This window comes from Microtus oregoni, unplaced genomic scaffold (assembly GCF_018167655.1).
Source record: "Microtus oregoni isolate MIOR12 unplaced genomic scaffold, Mior012 000006F_ref0000085, whole genome shotgun sequence".
NCBI classification, from domain to species: Eukaryota; Metazoa; Chordata; class Mammalia; order Rodentia; family Cricetidae; genus Microtus; species Microtus oregoni.
In genome coordinates this window covers 16534997-16554906 of record NW_024543065.1, presented here as the reverse complement: position 1 = coordinate 16554906, position 19910 = coordinate 16534997, and the positions used below count along the sequence as shown (strand labels likewise).

Here is a 19910-nt window from a genome sequence, read left to right as displayed (position 1 = left end):
TTAGTATATAACAAGAAGAAACCGATTACTTTTAATTACTCAAAAGTCAAATGAGAATTCTATTGAATATTTTAATCGGCAATCCCCTTTTGCTTCATGCTATATGATATTTCTAATGTTATAAATTGAAAGTTAAAATTTCATGTGAAAACATGTTTTGAGATAAAGGTCCAATATCAAAAAAAAACTATAATAATTGCAGCTTCTTTATAACTACTTTGAACCAAGAAGTCAAAATGTAAAGTTCAAGTATTACTGAACAGAAAAAATTCAGATGTTCAAGTGTAGGCTATACTCAACCAGCAAAGAGGCCTGCTTTTAGAGTGACACATTATCGCTGGCCTCTCTTACTACCGAGAAAGTTGCTTTGATAATACAAAGGGGAAAAAATCATGAACCTATAAGCACAGAAATTCTCCTTAATTCAGCTGTTTTCAAATCAGTCATTTGTAGGTGGGAAAGCAAGCTACACATCTCCCTATGAGCAAAATACTGAGAGTTCCTAAGCCTCTGTATCCCTGCCAAACCTGCATTCTTCCCCATTTCAACATACTAACTAAAATGTCAAGGAATATGAACTCAACCAGTCTTAAACCCCAAGGAAGGAAGAGCTGATGATTAATGATCAATTCCATGAAGCAAAATCTGGACCTCGAGACCAAACATCCATGTCTAGTCCTATTTTAAGGCCTTATTACAAAAAGGATCTAATCACAAGGCAGCGCAGGGAATCTTCATGAGACTCCTGAGAAAAGTTAATGAAAGTAGTCCTTAATGTGTCCCGACACACTGAGCAAAGGTGACAGCCACTAACCATGCAAAACCTAAATTCACACAAAGCCTATAGTATCAAAACCTAAATACTATAATTTGCTTTTACTATAATGTTGTAGAATGACATCTTTCAATACTGTTTTTAAGTTAGCCCATTTAAGCACTCTTTGAAGTATATAGAATCGGGCTGTGGAGACAGGTCAGTGGATGAGCGCTTGCTGTACAAACACGAGGACTTGAGCTTGGTCCCAAGGACTCACATAAAAGTCAGACACTCGTCTGGACCCACAGTGCAAATAGGCAAAGCCACACAGATTCCTCCAACCTCACTGGCCAACCAGTCTATCTCAGTCCGTGAGCTCTAGGTTCACTAACAGGTCCTGTCTCAAAAGAATGAGAAAACCACCAAGGAAAACATCTGACATCAAACTCTGGCCTCCACATGTGCACATATACCATCTCATGCACATGTATAGACACATACTATATAGTCACACAAAATATATATAGAACAAATGCTTAATCTCCGCAGTTTGTAAAATATGCTTAAAGTTTAACAGCTTACCTTAGACCAAAGATGTGTGATTGTTCATAATTCAGTAACGAGCGAATCTTAGCTTCAGAGTTCAAAATGATAAGCCTATCAATTATATCCTAAAAATAACAAAGAAACACTGAGACTCTACGTAACAGAAGCTAGTCAAATGAATTAAAGCAATAAATATTCATTTAGATTCATGATTCCAAAATTTGGGTTCACACTGGAACTACTGGAAGTCATGAGATGCTGGGGTTAAAGATGCGCAGACCCATCCTAGAGTTTGTGAACTTCCTGGTCTAGGTGAGACCTGAGCATTATGATTTGGAAACGTTTCTAAACGGAGGTCAATGTTCACCCCAAGAGGAGAACCATGATATACCCCTAACTGTCAAAGCAGCAAGCAGGATGTATGTACAATAAAGATAAAAGAGCCCAAAACACAAACTACTGTGAAAAGCAAATATAAAATCTTCTAATGTGAAGCAAAAAACAATTGATTTGAATTTTTTGTCTAGTAACTACTTAAGAGTATGTGAATAGCCTCTCTAGTTTGGGTAAATAAGTGGTTTAGAATCCTGGGAAAATATTATCATCATCTAGGGAACAAAAACAGATGACTGACTAATAGATGATTGATAGGTAGAAGGACAGACAGATGGACAGATTAGTCTACTTAAGAGCAATTACAACAGTTGAGGTTCCAGCATTAAGATTCTTAAAGTTCCTTTAGATTTCCCATTATGCAGCCATCCCTCGAAACTGGAAGCAACAAGCAGCCTCAAGCCCTGACAGCCTCAGTCCACCACAGTTTTCTCTACGTCAATACATCCATCTCCAAAAGCTTTGCTTTAACGATCTGCCTTTTGCCTGATGTCATGACCCATATTGCCTAAACCCAGGACTCAAGAGGTTAAAGTAAAAGGACTGCCTTAAGTTTAAGACTAGTCTGGGCTACAGGGTAAGAATATATCTCAATTGAAAAAAAAAAAAAGCACAAGTGTAAATGAAGTAATTAAAAAACAAAACACAAAACCCTGTTTTTGTGTATATTTTGAGTACAAATCCAAAAATTTTCTTTATATATAAATTCATCAATGGATTTAATTATAACATATTACTGTGGCCAGCCAATAAGGAAAAAAAGGTTTAGGTAAGGAACGAAGTCAAATAAAATTTATTCATTCTATATGAATGATGCCATGGAAACAGCTCCAGCATATGAATAAGAGGTGAGAGATGAATTTATAAGAGAAAGAAGTAATAAATAATTCAAAATACATTCGAGAAATACTACTATAAGCACACACAATAAAAGGTAAATTTATCCTAGCAAGATCTAAGGCTCAACACTTAAGAATGAATATACAGGGCCAGGGATATAGCGCAATTGGTAGTGTCTGCCTAGCATGCATATGGCCCTGGGTTTGATTCTCAACACAACAAAAACTAGGCACGCTGGTTCATGCCTGTAATCCCTGCACTCAGGAGGTGGAGGAAAAGGACCAGAAGTTCAAGGGCCTTCTGGGATATACAGCAAATTCATGGCCAATTTGGGCCACATGAGAACCTAACTCATATATATGTCTGTATGTATATTATCTCATATATACCATAAATATATATGTGTGTGTGTGTGTGTATCACAGATATATATTCACATTCACAAATCTATTGATAACTTGTATAAACGTATAATAATACATAAGTTTAGACTAGAAAATATTGATGAATAATAGAGAAGAAAAAGACTCTTCTTAAAGCTCTGTCACTGTAGTCTGCAGTCTTCTTCTTAGCTGGGCACTCTGTTCCAATCATCATGTAATGAAATGAACATACAACTCACGTTCACACGCCCAGCTGCAAAGTCATGTTCTCCACAGCTGTCCCCTCTGTCTTCATCACTTAGCACAAATTTGCACAGCTATCCGAATACAAAGCTAAGCATACTGATGGTGGGTGACACCTGGGAGATCTGAAGTTTTGGGTCTGAATCGAAGAAGTAGATTAGGAAGAACAAAATGATGGGAAGATATGGTATTGCCAACAAGCTGATGGAAGGAGAGACTAAAACAATCCATCAATGATAATGCATTTTCAGACAAGAAAAATGTTATAGTAAATAATTTCTTCTTAAAAAAGGATTACATTGATGTAGCCCCACCTAGGGAAGAAAGCAGAACTCCTAGTAAACCTGTCTTACGGAGAGCACCATAACCATGCTGGTTTCTAAGCACTACAACATGTCAGGAAAAGAATTAGCTTCTTGAACAAGAATAAGCCAGCAAAAATCTAGTGGAAGGCCCGGAACTAGCAGTCTACAGAAATACGATTTCAAAGGGTACTGTCCATGTTGAGAATTTATTCAGTAAGCTAGCAGTCAGTCTAAAACCAGGACTGGATAAACAAAGAATTCAGTATAAGTAATGTGGTAAAATATTATTTTAACTAGAAAAGATGTGTTATATTTGTTTATGCTGCAGAATATTACTTTAAATGTGTAAAGGTGTGTTATATTTGTTTAATTATGTAAGGATGTGTGTTTAATTATGAAAAGATATGTTGCATCGGTTGCACCTTGTCTGCCTAAAGCACCAAATTGGCTTAATAAAGAGCTGAAAGGCCAATAGCAAGGCAAGAGAAAAGATAGGTGGTGCTGCCAGGCAGAGAGAATAAATAGGAGGACAAATGTAGGCTCGAAAGAAGAAGGAAGAGAAGAAGGAGAGAAGGAGAGAAAGGACACGCCTGGGGCAAGAAGTCAGGCAGACACCAGCTAGACAGACATAGAAAGGCAGTGAAAGTAAGATTACAAAAGTAATAAAGGTAATAAGCCATGGGGGAAAGGTAGATAAAGAGAAACAGGTTAATTTAAGTTAAAAGGGCTAAGGCTGAGCATTCAAAGTTAATAGTCTCTGTGTCATGATTTGAGAGCTGGTTGGTGGCCCAAAAGAAAAAGCCTGGTATAAAGTAGGTATTTGAGGGCCCATCTAGGCAAGTGGTCCAGTGCCCATATTCATGCTATCTTGATGCTTTTAGGAAATGAACAAATACATGATAAGGAATAGGTCAATAAGGCCCTAAAACTATATATTCCAAGAGTGGATTACCCCGGTTAGCCTGTAATGAAAATGAATCCCCATCGAGTTCCTTCCTTGGGACTTTTCATCGTGGGGAACTATAGGAAATGACCACTCTTCAGTGGTCATACAGTGAGAAGGTTAAATACCAACCTCCTAAAAGTCTGTCTCTGTCGTAATCCCCAGAACTTGAATGTCACCCTGTTTGAACAAGGGATCGTTGAAGATGGAATTAAGTTAAAAATCTTAGTCATTTTAGGTCATCCAACAGGACCTTGATAATCCAAGACAAATATCCAGAGAAGAGAAATATGGAAGATTCCAGTCAGGAAGAGACAACGGCCATGTAAAGATAGTTAGGCATGTAAAGAACTGGAGTCAGGCAGCAACAAGACATGAAATGCCTACAATACATTTATAGGATGGATGGATAGATAGATGATAGATAGATAGATAGATAGATAGATAGATAGATAGATAGATGGAAGATTGATAGATGACAGATAAAGATGAAAGATAGTAATAGATGGATAGAAGAAAGAGAATGGATAGATAGATGTTAGAAAGATGAACAGATCATTTAAATAGACTCATGTTTCTGCCCAAAGTCATAGAATTAAGTGACAAAAGCCTAGTCACAGGCACTGTAAACCTTCCTCTGGGTTTTCAGTCAGGTACTCCAAGAGATTCCCAAAACAACATAGGTTTTTGTAGCTGCCTCCCACCATAAGACCCTGAAACCATGGTATTCTGAACACAGGACTTGGAGGAACTGAGCTGCAACTGATCTGAAAGCCTCTACCCTGAGGACATAGTATCAGAAAGTGCTATGCAAATTCCAAGGGAGAAAAGAACCCCACAGTTCTCATTAGCTGTGAAACCTACAAGCCACAACAATTATTGGCCTGGCAAAATATCCTCAATGGTGCAATAGTGGCACTTTTATATTGGAAGTGACCAACTGTCTAATTGGATTTAGGGTCTGCTTAACAGGATGGGGAAGGGGGAATCCATGTCTTATACTGCAAAGCCAGCCAACTACTAATGGCTGAGAAATCATATACTGTATAAAAGAACCTATAACTGTCATCTTCCTTAGATAATACAGTTTCTAACTATATTCTAAATACTTCTCCTTATATGCACAGATAAGTGCTGCTCTCACTCCTTACCAAAGAAGTTTCTTTCTGAGCAGACGGTGACAACTGCAGAGTCTCATAATGCAGAGAACAAGTGAACATGAGGTGCACAACTCCAGCAGATACACAGTGTACATCAGTATCCCGCTGATGCTGACATACAGCCCTACACCTAGGGCTCAGGGAAAGTGGCAGAAGTGGGGACAAGAATATTTACTATCCAGGAAATCAGGATGTCAGCAGCATGATAGCATCACCTGGGCTTGAGAGAGAAGCTGCACCCATGAAACTTCAACAATGTGATTGTCTAAAGAAGACCTAAACGATGCCACCAAGCAAATGGTGTCCTGAATAAAACAGTCAGCATGACAAAGTGGATGAGAGATACTGTACAAGGTCCCACTCCTAGCTGAAGAGCTACAAGCAATCAATGGCTGTTGAAAGAGAGGGAATCCATTTTCTTTAAAAAGCTCCCAAATACATTATTGAGCTGGACAGTTGTAGGTCAACTTGGCATCAGCTAAAGTCGTTTGAGAGGAGGGAACCTCAATTAAGAAAGTGTTTTTATAAGACAGGGCTGTTGACAAGTCATTAGGGCAGTTTCTTAATTAGAGGTTGATGAGGGAGGGCCCAGCCCACTGTGGGTGGTGTCATCCGGGCTTGTGGTGCTACAGCTTGTGCTATAAAAAAGCAGGCCAAGCAAACCAGAAAGAGCGAGCTAGTAAGCAGCACCCCTCCGTGGCCTTTACATCAGCTTCTGCAATACCAAATAGACTCAATAAGGGGTAGGGGTGTGTGTGTGTGTGTGTGTGTGTGTGTGTGTGTAAAAAAATAATAAAAAGAACTGTGAGTTTGAGAGAAGTTGGAGATATAATTAGAGTTTGAGGAAAGAGGAAGGTGAAAATGATGTGCATATAGTAATCATGTAGGAACTCTTCAATAACAGAGTCCTGCCTAGATCCCTGAGAAGGGAGTTTAGCTCTAATGACACCTTTAATTATTCTATCACAAATAGAAGTTTTCTCTCAACTTCTTTTTGAGTCTGCAAAAGATATTTAACACACATTTGCTCCACAAAGAAATTTTAAATACATAATAGAGTGATATTAATTATAAGTATCCTGTTATACAATAAAACTTTAGGATGTTTTTACTTGTGTAACCAAAACCTTGTCCATGGGGCTAGGGCTTGGTTCTTTGCCCTCTTGCCCAGCCTTAGTCCTGGCAGCCAACTCTAACTCCTGGACTATTTGAGAGTCCTCACATTAGAGGTGTCACACAACATTTGTGCTTATCTGTGCCCTCCTTTGGCAGATGGGAAAATCAATATCTAACCCATTCACAGGCACAAACCAGTCAAGCAGCAGAATAAGAAAGCTAACCATAAAGTACATAAGCAATAAGATAAAACTGAGCACAAGCAGATGGTACTGGGATAATTTAAGAAAATAAGAGACCCTACAGTCTTAAAGATCTAGTGAGAGACATATCTAACTTTACATTTTACTCCAAAATAGTTACCAAAACTTCCCCACAAGAGAAAGCAATTTTATGAATTTAAATGTTTGGAATTAACAAAAGTAAAAAGTATTCAAGAAGAACAATACCATTTCTAAAACTAATAATATGTAAGACAAAATGGCAAGGAAATGTTTGGAATATAGAATTTCAGTATTCAGTAATTCCTTTCTAATCCTTGCGTATGTGTGTTCATGCACACATGTTAATACATTCGTGTTTAATTCATAAACACCCAAAGACAATTAACTACATCCCATTTAACAGTTAAACCAAGCCAATAATATGAGCAATTTTAAGTATAATTAAGCTTCAAATTAAATAAATATACATATACTGTCCTCGTGGACATAATACAAAATTCATTAAAACATAGGTTGAAAATATATTGGACTCTACAGATATAATTTATTCTTAATTATCCTAGTTAGTGATGGAGCAGCATAAGCATGGTTAATAAGCTACTGAGTCATATAAACCCATTTCTACAGACGTTTGTATAAATGCCAAGTTGCTTTCCTGGCTATAGAGGGTTAGCTTTGCATTCTGATAGGTAAAACAACAGTTCCATGGCCTGGACCAAAGTTCCCATGCATAGGTAACTCAAAATGTGATATTCCAGGGATAAGTAATCAATTTAGACCTTGATAAGCATGGGGGATTTTGTGTATAATTGTCAAATTATGTCTTTGCTACCAATATCAAACAGTAGGCAAGGAGGAAAGAGAACAATTGAAAGAAAGTAACTTACAATAATACATGTTGGAACTTCACGAAGAGAATATTCTGCCTTATTGGGAAGTTCTTGATTGCCTGTTAGCTCATACACAGCAGGGTAGGACAGCAGATTCACCAGCGCTAGGAAGGACTGGAGCAAGGGACGAGACATTTTTCTTTTTAATACTGCACAGAAAGAGTCATTCATGTAAATGTTCCAGCCCTCATGCATGTCTGTGAGGGGTAGTTTTAAAAATGAATCTACTGTCAGTGTGAGCTATCTACCCATAATAGGTTAAGAATAACAAAATGGCAATATTTTAAGGGCTTAGAGCGCTAATATAACAACTGTTAAGGAGCACATGTAAGAGCTTAAAAACATTTCCAAATGCTATGCAATTCCCACAGTTAGAGTCTGGTAAAAAAATGAAAAAGCTCGTGCTTTCTCACTCCTTATACCATTGTTACTAAGAAAACACAAGAGAGTAACGCTCGAAGGCAAGATAATAAAGTCTATATATTCTCAAGCTTAAACCATAAAATTGTCTCATACTCAATCAAAATCAGTAGAACCCAGACATTATAGTTAATTTTCAAAAGCCAGGGCCTTCCTATGAGAAGTAGCTCCTTTACCCCAGTCTGATCATACCAGGTTCACCTCTCCACGGCATTTGCAGGCCAACTACATCTTTTCCATGACACTTTCATCTACTTAACAGCAACTAGACAGATTTTCCCCACAAAATCCATTCTTACTCTTAGCTCAAAAGCATTCCATGGGTAGCCATCATGAGACAGTAAGGAGAGCCAAGTTCTCTAGATGACTTTCAGGACACCTGATTCTCTTCTGCCTCTCCAAAGTCTCATTTCTCACCTTTCTCCGAAATGAAATAGCAGTCACCTTCAACTGACTGTCACCTACACAAACTTCTCTTGTCCTGCTAATGTACCCCACCTGCCCTCAACAGTACTGACGTCAAAAAGAAAGTTTGGAACTTTCTTTCCAGTAGCCTCCGTCTTCTTCCCAGAGTTCCACACATTACTAGTTTGTATATTACTTGTAATTATTTGTAAGCATTGTGTTCTGCTTAACAGTTTGATATTTTAAAAATTCAATAGACAGAAAATTTGTGAATAAAATTTTTCACTATAAGAAAATTAAAATTTGAGAAAAATAAAAAACTACTTGATTTGATTTCTCGTTAATAGATGAGGAAATTTGAAGTTGTGATAACAACACATTTGTACAAGAACTAAACTACATTTTCCCTTTTTCTGGCTAAAGTTTCTCTCTGCAAATAAAAACATAGCTATCCGATACTATTTAGTAGGGACAGCCACTATCCAGTCCTTGTTTGTGAATCGAGAAAGTAGAGTCCACTTCCCATTTCCTCCCTTACACTCAATGGAGAGATACTTCACAAATTACAGTGCCATATGGTGAACATACACAACATACAGTGCTCTGGAGCCATTGTATTTCTGGATAAAATGAACAAGTATTAAGTTTAAGGTATCCATATTCCCCCACCAGCCACAACCTGTTAAAAACAAAGATGAAATTGCTCATCAACTCTAACAACAAAAAGTAGAATTTAAACCTAATATATATTAGCATAACAGCAAAATTACCAAATAATAAATGTAATGATTTAGTTAAAATTTACAAAGCATGCTTAGTTAAGAGAATACTATGCGGGAATACTGCCACTCTACATGAGTGTAGGAAAGAGGAGGGGAAAAGACTGGCTATCACGGAAAGCATTTTAGAGAAATGTGTCTCTAAATTACGGTGAAAGGAACCACAAGGAAACTAGAGGGCTCATGGCTACCAGCAAAACCATTGCATAAATAAATTCACCAAGCAGGTGTTATGCAAAAGGATGATTTGCAGATTTCAATATAACTTTTAAAAATTCATCTTAATATCTAGAGACTACATCAAAGATAAAATGTAACAACTTGGAGTGCTTTAAACATTTTATGATATTAACCCATTAATATCTAGATATAATAATAAATAAATTTCTTCTCTATAGTAATGGATTACAAATACAATTTATAAATTGAATAAATATCTACTCTGAAAGGAAATATATTCCTTTATCAAGCATATAGTAACATATTGAGGGTTTCTTATTTTTTATACAGACAAGCTCTACACATGTTTATGGAATCTCTTTTCTAAGAAATAAAATAATTCTGTTGGTATGTAGTTGTAATAAATCTAATATGCTACTCTAAGCAAATCAAGTAGAGCTTCAGATGAAAACAATCCAATTATTGTATTTGAGAACAAATAACCTGCATATAATTTTAAAGAGACTTCAAGAAAATTTCAGATTACCCCAAGAGCAAACAAACACACTAGACATTTTAAAGGCACTGAGCATATCATAAAACTGTAATGTATTAATCATCCATGGAACTGAAAACTATTTTCAATCAGTTCCCACAAAAGTACACTAAATGTGTTTGTGGTATCAGATATCCTAAAATTGAAACAGCACAATACATTTATCTACCCATCAGTGTTTAGGACAGCCAGGGCTGCAAAGGGGAACCCTGTGTCAAAAAAACAAACAAACAAGGAAGTGTGCTGCTTATGAGTGACATTGGTCAGGTTTCCATGGAGTCCTCCCTGTGCGACCTTCAAATCTATGCATTATTGTCGCCATCTTCTCACCTTTTGACAACTTCGGTCAATAGGATCCACTGGAGTAGCTCTGGGATGGGTCACCCTTACATCGTCTCTTCCACATTCAAGATTGGACCACAACTCAGTTATAAGCGCACTAATGAAGCCTAGGAAAAAGTATTACTTATGTCATATTTATAGCATAATTTATATTGTGGTATAAAATAGTATGGTCTGGCTTATGGAAGATAGCATTATTCTTATGAAAAGACTTATTTATCCTCACAGATGAAAAACATTTGCTTCTTACAAAAATAATAGTGTAATCTCTACTCTTGATAGAAATGGTATTTGCTATTTTTACTAAATGTTTATGATATTCCATCACTCTGTAACATTAACTAAATCATGGGGAACATATTTCCCTGGAGACTGTAAAGAATGTGTTCAGGAGCGGGGGGAAGAGAAAGGAGGCACCAGAAAGTCGAGCAGGCATCCAAAGAATATGTTCACTTCATCCAATATTCATTTATAATTCCATGTTTAAAACAATTCTGAACTTTGCTTCAATGAGACCTTTAAATTCTCTTGAGTCAAATACTATCTAACTACATTAAAATGAATATTAAAGCTGATTATTAAATTTTTCAAATCATACACTATGTCTATAAACCTAACATCAAATCATAAAGTCAGTACACCTTAATTCCTGATCACATTCTATATATTTATCTTTATACCCATAGCTGAGTGTAGTCCTCATTCCCCCATCAAGGAAACTTCTCTTTCTGACAAGTAGGGACTATTTCAGAAAGCCACAACCAATCAAAATGCAGAGTGATGAAGTCTCATCCCAGTGGATATAACTATAACACAAATCCCACTCCTAAGGCGCCGGAAACATAACAGAAGACGGCATGCTAAGACTGGAAGAATATGAGGCCAGGGAGTTTGCTGTGAGACTGTGTCTCCTAGAAATGTCAGAGGTTACACTCATAAAATCTACCAACACAACTGCCTCAACATGAGCTGAACAAGGACAACAACAATTTGACAAAGTGGACAGGGGAGAAAGCCTACAGAAGCCTCAACCCTACACTAAGAACTACAGGCAACTAAGGAATGCCGAGAGCAGGAAAAATATTTTTCCCTGGAGAAGAGCACATCAATTTGTTATCCAGTATCAAACGGTCAGCCCTAAAAGCATACAAGTAATATTATAGAGACCAAGCAGATTGCATTTATGATTTTAGGAATGTATATGAATATACAAATGTATGCAGCAATAACAAAAAAAGAGGCCATGAATTTTTACAGAGAGCAAGGAGTATTTGAGAGGGCCTGAATGAAGGAAAGTGAAGAGGAGGGCATAATGTAATTTTATCAAAATCTCAAAAAACAAATTTAGGTTAAACCAATATGCTTATAACAAAATAAGAGAAGTGTTTTCTGGCACAATTTAAAAAAATGCAGGCTCTAAAACTGAGAATATTGGGGTCTAATGTAAGAGTATAAATTAAGAGTTTATTGATCAGTTTGCATTCAGAGGGTAGGGGGAGTCCCTCATCTTCTTCAAGACCTTTTAGTATTTGAGAATGGAAATTCCAGTGTTTCTACAACACACAAATGGGACAGTGCATATGTAGGGGCCAATGCAATACCTGTAATGTAAGTAAAGTAAGCTTGGGAATCTGCAGTCATCCTAAGACCTGTGTAGAATTTCATTTAGCCACCTCAAGAAAGTTTGGGAGGATAAGGTTCAAAAGCTTAACTACTCAATGACAAGCAGATCTGGGATTAAATCTAGACTTCAAATGGTTCTATTAATATATTCCTGTCCACAATGCTACATAAATTTTATTCTAAGTAAAAGAAAAATGTGACTCAATTTACAGCCAGTTTTATCAAGGAAGCTATACAAAGAGCCCAAATTGGTTGAGAGAGAGAGAGAGAGAGAGAGAGAGAGAGAGAGAGAGAGAGATTGATTGATTTGGGTATAAGTAGTGAAGCAATAGTGATTACTAAAACTGATATAATTCATCATTTCCAACTAGAAATTTCTCTTCTGTATCACAAATTATGTGTTGCTCAGTGTCAGTAACTTAAACATGGGGCATATTACAATCATGGTGGCTTACTTCCCTATAAATCCAGCTGATACTGGAAAAGACATATGGACGGCAAACTTCAGAGTGTGTGAAGGCTACAGAGTGGGTGAAATGCTTTCTAGAGGGAGGAGGAATGACAGAAACAAGAAATGGTACAGATACAGGACTACTAGTACTAGTGTGCATTTGGATGCATATGCAAATCCACTAAACCAAACACTGAGCCATTCTGTCAAGGATAATTAACTATACCAAGACAGATGACATTCATTAAGCTTATAAGGTGAAGAGGGATCTTCACTATTGAACAAGCTTTAGCACAGATAATTAGGCACCACTGTTCTAAAAACAAAAAGGTAGATAAGAGTCTCCACATTCCATAAGAAAAATATTCAGCACTGTAATTTCATGGAAAGCAGACACAATCCTGTAAACTTTCTTTCTCATGGTCACACACTGGAAAGAAGAATTTTAGAGTTAGAGATATTCTGGAATTTTATCATGCTATTGTCCATTTGTTAACAATGATCACATTTTATCTATGAGGAACAAAACTTGCCTGAATTTTGTAGAGCTACTGCCCCTGCTGCTGTGGATGCCACCTGGACAACCAAAACTTCATAGCCGAACTTCTTCTGCCTGTTTATCTGGCATAAAGAAGGCAATGAGAAGCAAGGAACAGGTCATGTTATTATATGCAATACAAACTTACAGTACAGCTAATTACTGCTCTTTAATTTGAAGATTAAATTTTTTTCAAGTGCTAAAAGCAGAAAAACAAACAACAAAACCCGCACAGGCACTTAGTACTAGTGTGTTATTTTTAAGCATTTTATTTCTGATCTGAGTTTAAGTCTAGCTCTTTGACTTTGTAAGGTTCCTTAGTAAGGTGCTCAAGTGAAGAGTCCACGGTTAAGAGCACATACTGCTCTTGCAGAGGACCAAGTTCAGTTCCCAGAATTCAGTTCAGTTCCCAGCATCCATATCTCGAGACTCACAACCACCTATAACTAACTCTAGCTCCAGATGACCCAACACCTTGGCCTCTGTGGACAGCTGAACTCACACACATAAACACACACGTGTAAATATTTTAAAATATTATTTTTAAAGAGTCACTTATTCCTGACCTACATTCCCTCATAAATAAAGGGACTTATTTCTCATAAAAAGGGACTTAAATCAAGTAGAAAGAGGTCAGCTTCCAGTTCTAAATTCTACCATGTAATTATTACTAAATTCTATCATCTTATTATTACTAAGTTATATCATTCTATTATTACTAAATTATATCATCCTATTACTACTTTTTAGGTCACTTCTTCATTTATAAACTTTGACTGCCAGATTCTTCTTCTCCTTCTTTTTTTTGGGGGGCAGGGGTGGGGGTTGAGACAGGGTTTCTCTGTATAACAGCCCTAGCTGTCCTAGAACTAGTTCTGTGAACCAGAATGGCCTAGAACTCACAAGGATCTGCCTGCCTCTGGAGTGCTGGGATTAAAGGCAAGCACCAGCACTGCCCAGATACTGCCAGATTCTTAAATGGGTTAGTTGAAAAGAGGAAGGAGGAATCATACGAACAATAGGGGTTTAAGATCATAATAGGGAAAACCACAGAGACCACTGACCCCAGTTGGTGGGAGCTCAAGGCCTCTGAACTGACAGCTGGGGAACCTGCATGAGACCAAACTAAGCCCTCTGAATGTGGGTGGCAGTTATGTAGCTTGATCTGTTTGGGGGTTCCCTGGCAGTGGGACCAGGACTTATCCTGGGTGCAATGACTGGCTTTATGAAACCCACTTCCTATGGTGAGATACCTTGCTCAGCCTTGATACAGGAGGGTGGGGGAACTTGGTATGCCAGACTTTTTTACTCCCCAAGGGAGAACTTACAACCCCTGAGGAGTGGATTGGGAATGGGATGGGGGGAGGTGAGATGCAGTAGGAAGGGGAAGGTGGAGGAACTGGATCTGGTATGTAAAATAAAAAGACATTCTAGATAAATTAAAAAAAGACTCAACAAAATAATACTTTCTCCCTTAAATAGCTATTTCTAGAGGATATAATTTTTGTTGCTAAGGAAGACTTGCCCAATCCTAAACATCAGTACATCTGTATCTGTGTAAAAGTCCTTCAGGATTTGCCGCTGTACAAGATAAACCTACTTGGGGTGAGTGCAGAAGTGACTCTATCTGGTCACATTCATCAGAATAAGGAGGGCCAGTGGCACTGTGCCACGCCCATCAGAATTTGCCAAGCTAGAAGATGTCCAACTTCTGAACAGAGTTAACCATTCAGAATTGCTACCTTAAAACATTTCATTAAAAGCATCTGATTTACATTCAAACTCTTTAAACATACATTTTGAGGGCAAAGAAAAAGTAGCTAAAAAGGAGTTAAAAGACCATGCTGAAAAGTAGGTCTATTTCATCAATATTCTATTTTCCATTCATTATATCTTTATAAGCTACCCTTGCTTTTCAATCCTGTTAAGCCATATTTCCCATTTTCCTTGAACTACAATCCACTGTTCTGCAGTGAGTGATACAGAAGTCCAGGAAGATAAACACCTATCCTCCATTCCCTGTATTCCTGCCAAAGAGCATCTTTCTTTTAAGTCCCTCCCACTAGTCTTGAAAATTGGAAAATTGGTAGCCACATAGTTTGTCCAATCCCCACTCATTCTAAAAAGGGGGGAAAAAAGGTATTGTAAGTTGGACACCTTATTAAACAAGGTGAATCTTCATGCACACAGTCAAAAACTAGGAACGAAATCTGAGTTTTACCACTATACCTAGCCAGCTAATAGCTCCATAAAACACATTTCATGACTAACCTGGACTCCCACCCTCTCTAATACAAAATTAAGAAAATAGCTTAGCCTTTAGTCTTCTTTGAAAAATGAGGATGTAAATGATGAAAATATCTGGAATTGCAGTACACAGTAAAGCACGATGAATATGCTAATGGAGAAGTAGTGTTGTAAATTCGGTGTCAAAGGAACAGTCACTTTTCTTGGCAAGCGAATGGAAAAACTAATGTGTTTTGAAATTTACAAATATAAAAATGGCATCTAATTCTAGATGTATCATGTAAAGACATGCCTGCCTGATCTGAAGCACCTGAGTGAAAAAGAAAATGTGTTTGAGTTGCTTGCAAGTCTTTGTAAAGAGAAACAGTATAAACAAAGCCTGAACAGTTAATTAGTATACAGGGACAGGTCCAAGCTCAGCTATGGAGGGCTCAAAATAAGCTGGGACATTTGTAATAATATAGAAAGGGGGGGGGTGAGAAAAGGTATTACATAGAATAAAATCCTAAACATGAGGTTGGGAAATGTGTACAGGGTGAAATGGAACTAGCAACCTGGAATGACCCTAGAATAAAATAAATAAAACAGAATAGGAACATCGTACAGAGGGCTGAGGTAAGTGTGCCATAAAGTGAAGAACAGGGTAACTACATTTTCTGTACTCATGGTCCACCTTCAATAAAACAAGATAAAAACATATCAGCACATAAACACCTAACCTTGACAAACCCATGAAAACACAGAGATATATTTTACTCAAGCAAAGAACATTAGGGGCCTACCTAAGAAATTATTTATTCTTTATGAACAGAGATAAGAAAAGGGGGTCTTTTTTTTTTTGAGACAAGGTTTCTCTGTAGCTTTGGAGCCTGTCCTGAAACTAGCCCTTGTAGACCAGGTTGGCCTTGAACTCCACCTGCCTCTGCCTCCCTAGCGCTGGGATTAAAGGCATGTGTCACCACTGCATGACCCTATTTTCTTATAGTTTTAAGCAAATGTAGGGGATTAGAATTTAAGAGAGTAAAAGTTAAGTACTTGTCATCAGGAAACACAAAAACATCAAACACAATCGCTGCCGGAGATTTCAAAACAAAACACTGTGAAAGAACTGATACAGGACTGGGGACCTGGCTCTGTCTGTAAAATGCTTGCTGCAGAAGCATGAGGTCAATTGGCCTGCATCCGTCCGCATTCGAGGATGGAGGAAGGCAGAAGGAGGCTGGGCTCAGCAGCACACACCCACAATTTCAACACTGGGGAAGAAAAGACAAGATTGCTGGCAATCCTCGGGGCTGGCCGGCCATCTAGCCTAGCCCCAAATTGGTGAGTTCCTAGTTGAAAGACCATGTCTCCAAAAATAAGATGGAGCTCTTTGCCATCTTGCAAGATGGTGGGTGAAAACACTGAGGAGTCCAACAGAAAGGAGACGATACCTGCAGCTTTTGGGCTGAGGCATTCTCAAAAGGGTAACCCGAAAATTAAAAGGTAAAAGGAAAGCCCCATTGCAGCTGAGAGCCGGACCTGTTAGAAGAACTGGAAACATTCCCAATCTGTCGTGAATCCCAGCAGTGTCCTGCACAGGGTAAGTACTCAGCTGCTAAATCCAAGGTTGAAAGAAAACAAAATTTAAAGGCATGGGAGGATCTTGCCACTGTCACAAAGCCAGCTGGAGGTGACAAGAATGGAAGTTTGGCAACACACCTAGGTGTTCTCTTGCCAAAGTCCCACCAGGGAAGGGGCAAATCCAGGGGAAGAAAGTCTTCCACCATCATGTAAGAAGCTGCACACCACACCATGCCCAGTCCTGACCATCCTCAATGGGCAGTTACGGAGCAAGAGAGTCTTCCTGGAACAGCTTGGGCACTCAGTGGTTTGCTGCCTGTGACTGGACCTACTTCCCTTAATCTCCTCTGCACAGAACACATTAGAAACCAGCCACTGCCCACCGCCATAAAAGCTGCTATCAGGGATGTTAATGTCCCTAAACACCTCACTGATGCCTACTTCAAGAAAAATAAACTAGGCAAGTACAATGCCAGGGAGGCCGATCTTTGACAGGGAATGGGAGAAATACAAGATTACTGCACAGGGCAAGGTTGATCAGAAAGCTATGACTTGACAGTCTGCAAAAAGTCAAGCCATTCCTCAGCTCCAGGGAAGTGTGCAGTCCTTTGGGGCTCTAACAAATGGAATTCATCCTCACAAACTGGTGGTCTAAGCTTCTTGCCAAAAACCTAATGAAGCAACTGATACGTATACTAAGAAAAGAAAGTGGAAAGCAATTTAGGAAGGCAGTTAACATCAGTCTCCACATCCACCTAAGTGCGTGCACACACACACAGTACACTCTCATACACATTGCACACATGTGCGTGCATGCCTTGGTCCTGGTCAAAAGGCTAAGGAGCTACAGAGAAAAATAACCTCAGCAGAACATGTAAGATCCAAAAAAATCCCAGAAACTTAAGGATCTTTATTATGGGAGAAAAAACAATCTTGATTTTGAGTCAATTACTTTAGGCTATATGATGAAATACATTATCTTGTAAGTTTTACTTAACAGTATAATATAATCTCTCTAAAGGGAAGTTTGTGTCTTTTAAAACACCCAAGGCCTAAACCTTCACTGATACATACATTTAGCCTTAACAGGATTTTTTTCCCCAGAAGTTCTTCCCAGTTTTGGTACATATGGATGTACTATATCATGCTTATAAAACATCTGGAAAAGTAACTGAAAATTTCAATCCCATCTGCTGCTTGCAATTTCAAAATATAGCCACAGACAGCAATATCAACTACGTAAAGCTTTCCTTTAAAAAAAAATCAAGTGGTACAGTGCCACACAGCATTCTAACTGAAGCTTAATAACCTCATCACACACGGAGAGCAGAATGATGCTCTCGACAGCTTTCATAACAACAATTCCTTTTGCCTAGAGCAGATGGTTATTCATACCTGCAGTTTTTTCGCGTACTGGTTGAACATAAACGTCACACATTCATTGATGGCACCTGTTCTCTGAAGAAGAAGCAATCCTTTGGGAGTGGCAGCAAAGTTCAGTAAATCATCTAGCAAATTGTCTTCCCAAGCCACACTGGAACAGGGGAAGGGACGTTTAATACCCACAAAACTGAAAATTTGTAAGAGCAGCATGGACAAGAATTAAACTGACAGAGAATACACAAACCCCAGGTTGTTCAGTAGATATTATGAGCCCAGATGGAAATCACAGCTTCCCAGCACTGATGATCGCAGTGCATTTCAGGTGCAGCACCGAGACTCAGCCTCAGCTTTATCCACGCTGGAATTTCCCACGGTAATTCCACTGCACTTGGATTCCCTAAACCTCAACTCTCCATTATTGTTGTGCCTTCTGTTTATTAAAACATTTTTCTTATGGCCTAGAGCATAATATGCTTGTTTTCTCTTTTATTTTCATAAATTTCTATTTTATTTGGAAGTGAATAGTAACATTTTTTCCTCAAAACACATTATTTGTGATAACAGAGAGAACACTTTATTGTTTTCATTTATTGAAAAAGTCGAACACGAGACTGCATGCTACACAGCAGAGCTGCCCTTATAAAAAGGCCCTCTTGTCTCTGTGTGATGCTAAATGACAGAGACATATACGTGAGTGGACCCAATGAACAAGGCATTTATGTCTATAGACCTTCAGACTATTTCCCTTGCAATTAAAAATAGAACTATGAGCAGCCAGATTTTTGCAGCTCTTAACTATGTTCATTTTGTACCAGTCAAAATACATTTTTAAGACTGATAACTTTCTGCACAGATTTTAAAAAATAACAGAAACTGTTGTGGAATATTACTTTAAGTATGTAAAGATGTGTTTCATTTGTCTATGTTGCAGAATATTACTTTCTCTATGTAAAGATGTGTTACATTCGTTTATGCTGCATTTGTTTAACTATGTAAAGGTGTGTTGCTGTTTCATCTTGCCTGCCTAAGGTACCTGATTGGCCTAATAAAAAGTTGAACAGTCAATAGCTAGGCAACAGAGGGACAGGTGGGGCAGTCAAGCAGAAAAAATAAATAGGAGAAGGGGAAAGAGAAAGGAGGGAGAAGAGAATGAGAGAGAAAGAAAGGGAGATAGATGCTCAGGGCAAGTCAGCCAGGTAGCTGCCAGTCAGACAAAACAGACGGTATGACAGTTCAGAATAGGCCATACAGAAGGAAAGAAAGGCAAGACGTAGATGAAGAAAAAAGAGCTAATTTAAGCTAGTAGAGCTAGTGGGACAAGCATAAGATAAGGCTGAGCAGTCATGACTAATATTAAGTCCCTATGTTATGATTTAGGAGCTGGTTGGTGGTCAAAAAAAGCCTACAAAAGAAACCATAAGAATTTGAAAAAATTCTATATTCCATAAATATATTTTATTGCTCAATTAAATACTGAGAATTTCCTAAAATTGAGAAAAATATACAATCTGTGTATGAATTAAAATATCATCCAGAGTACTTAAGTAAGTTAACATAAATCACAGAGATTAAGCAAACAGTTAAATTACAAGCAAGAGCTGCCACCACCTATTAAACATGGGCGGCCATATTGTAGATAACAAG

At 38.0% G+C, this 19910-nt stretch overlaps 1 protein-coding gene across 1 annotated transcript in view; it reads right to left on the bottom strand.

The window, feature by feature from the left end:
* The window catches only part of Tbc1d32 (TBC1 domain family member 32), a 284344-nt gene that overhangs the window by 106692 nt on the left and 157742 nt on the right, over positions 1 to 19910 (bottom strand). Inside the window, exons 20-24 of the mRNA XM_041653588.1 lie at positions 18279 to 18417; positions 13069 to 13156; positions 10450 to 10568; positions 7798 to 7914; positions 1340 to 1428 (exon numbers count right to left, since the gene is read on the bottom strand). Coding sequence (XP_041509522.1) covers positions 1340 to 1428; positions 7798 to 7914; positions 10450 to 10568; positions 13069 to 13156; positions 18279 to 18417 — 552 coding nt within the window. The remainder of the gene's footprint in view (positions 1 to 1339; positions 1429 to 7797; positions 7915 to 10449; positions 10569 to 13068; positions 13157 to 18278; positions 18418 to 19910) is intronic.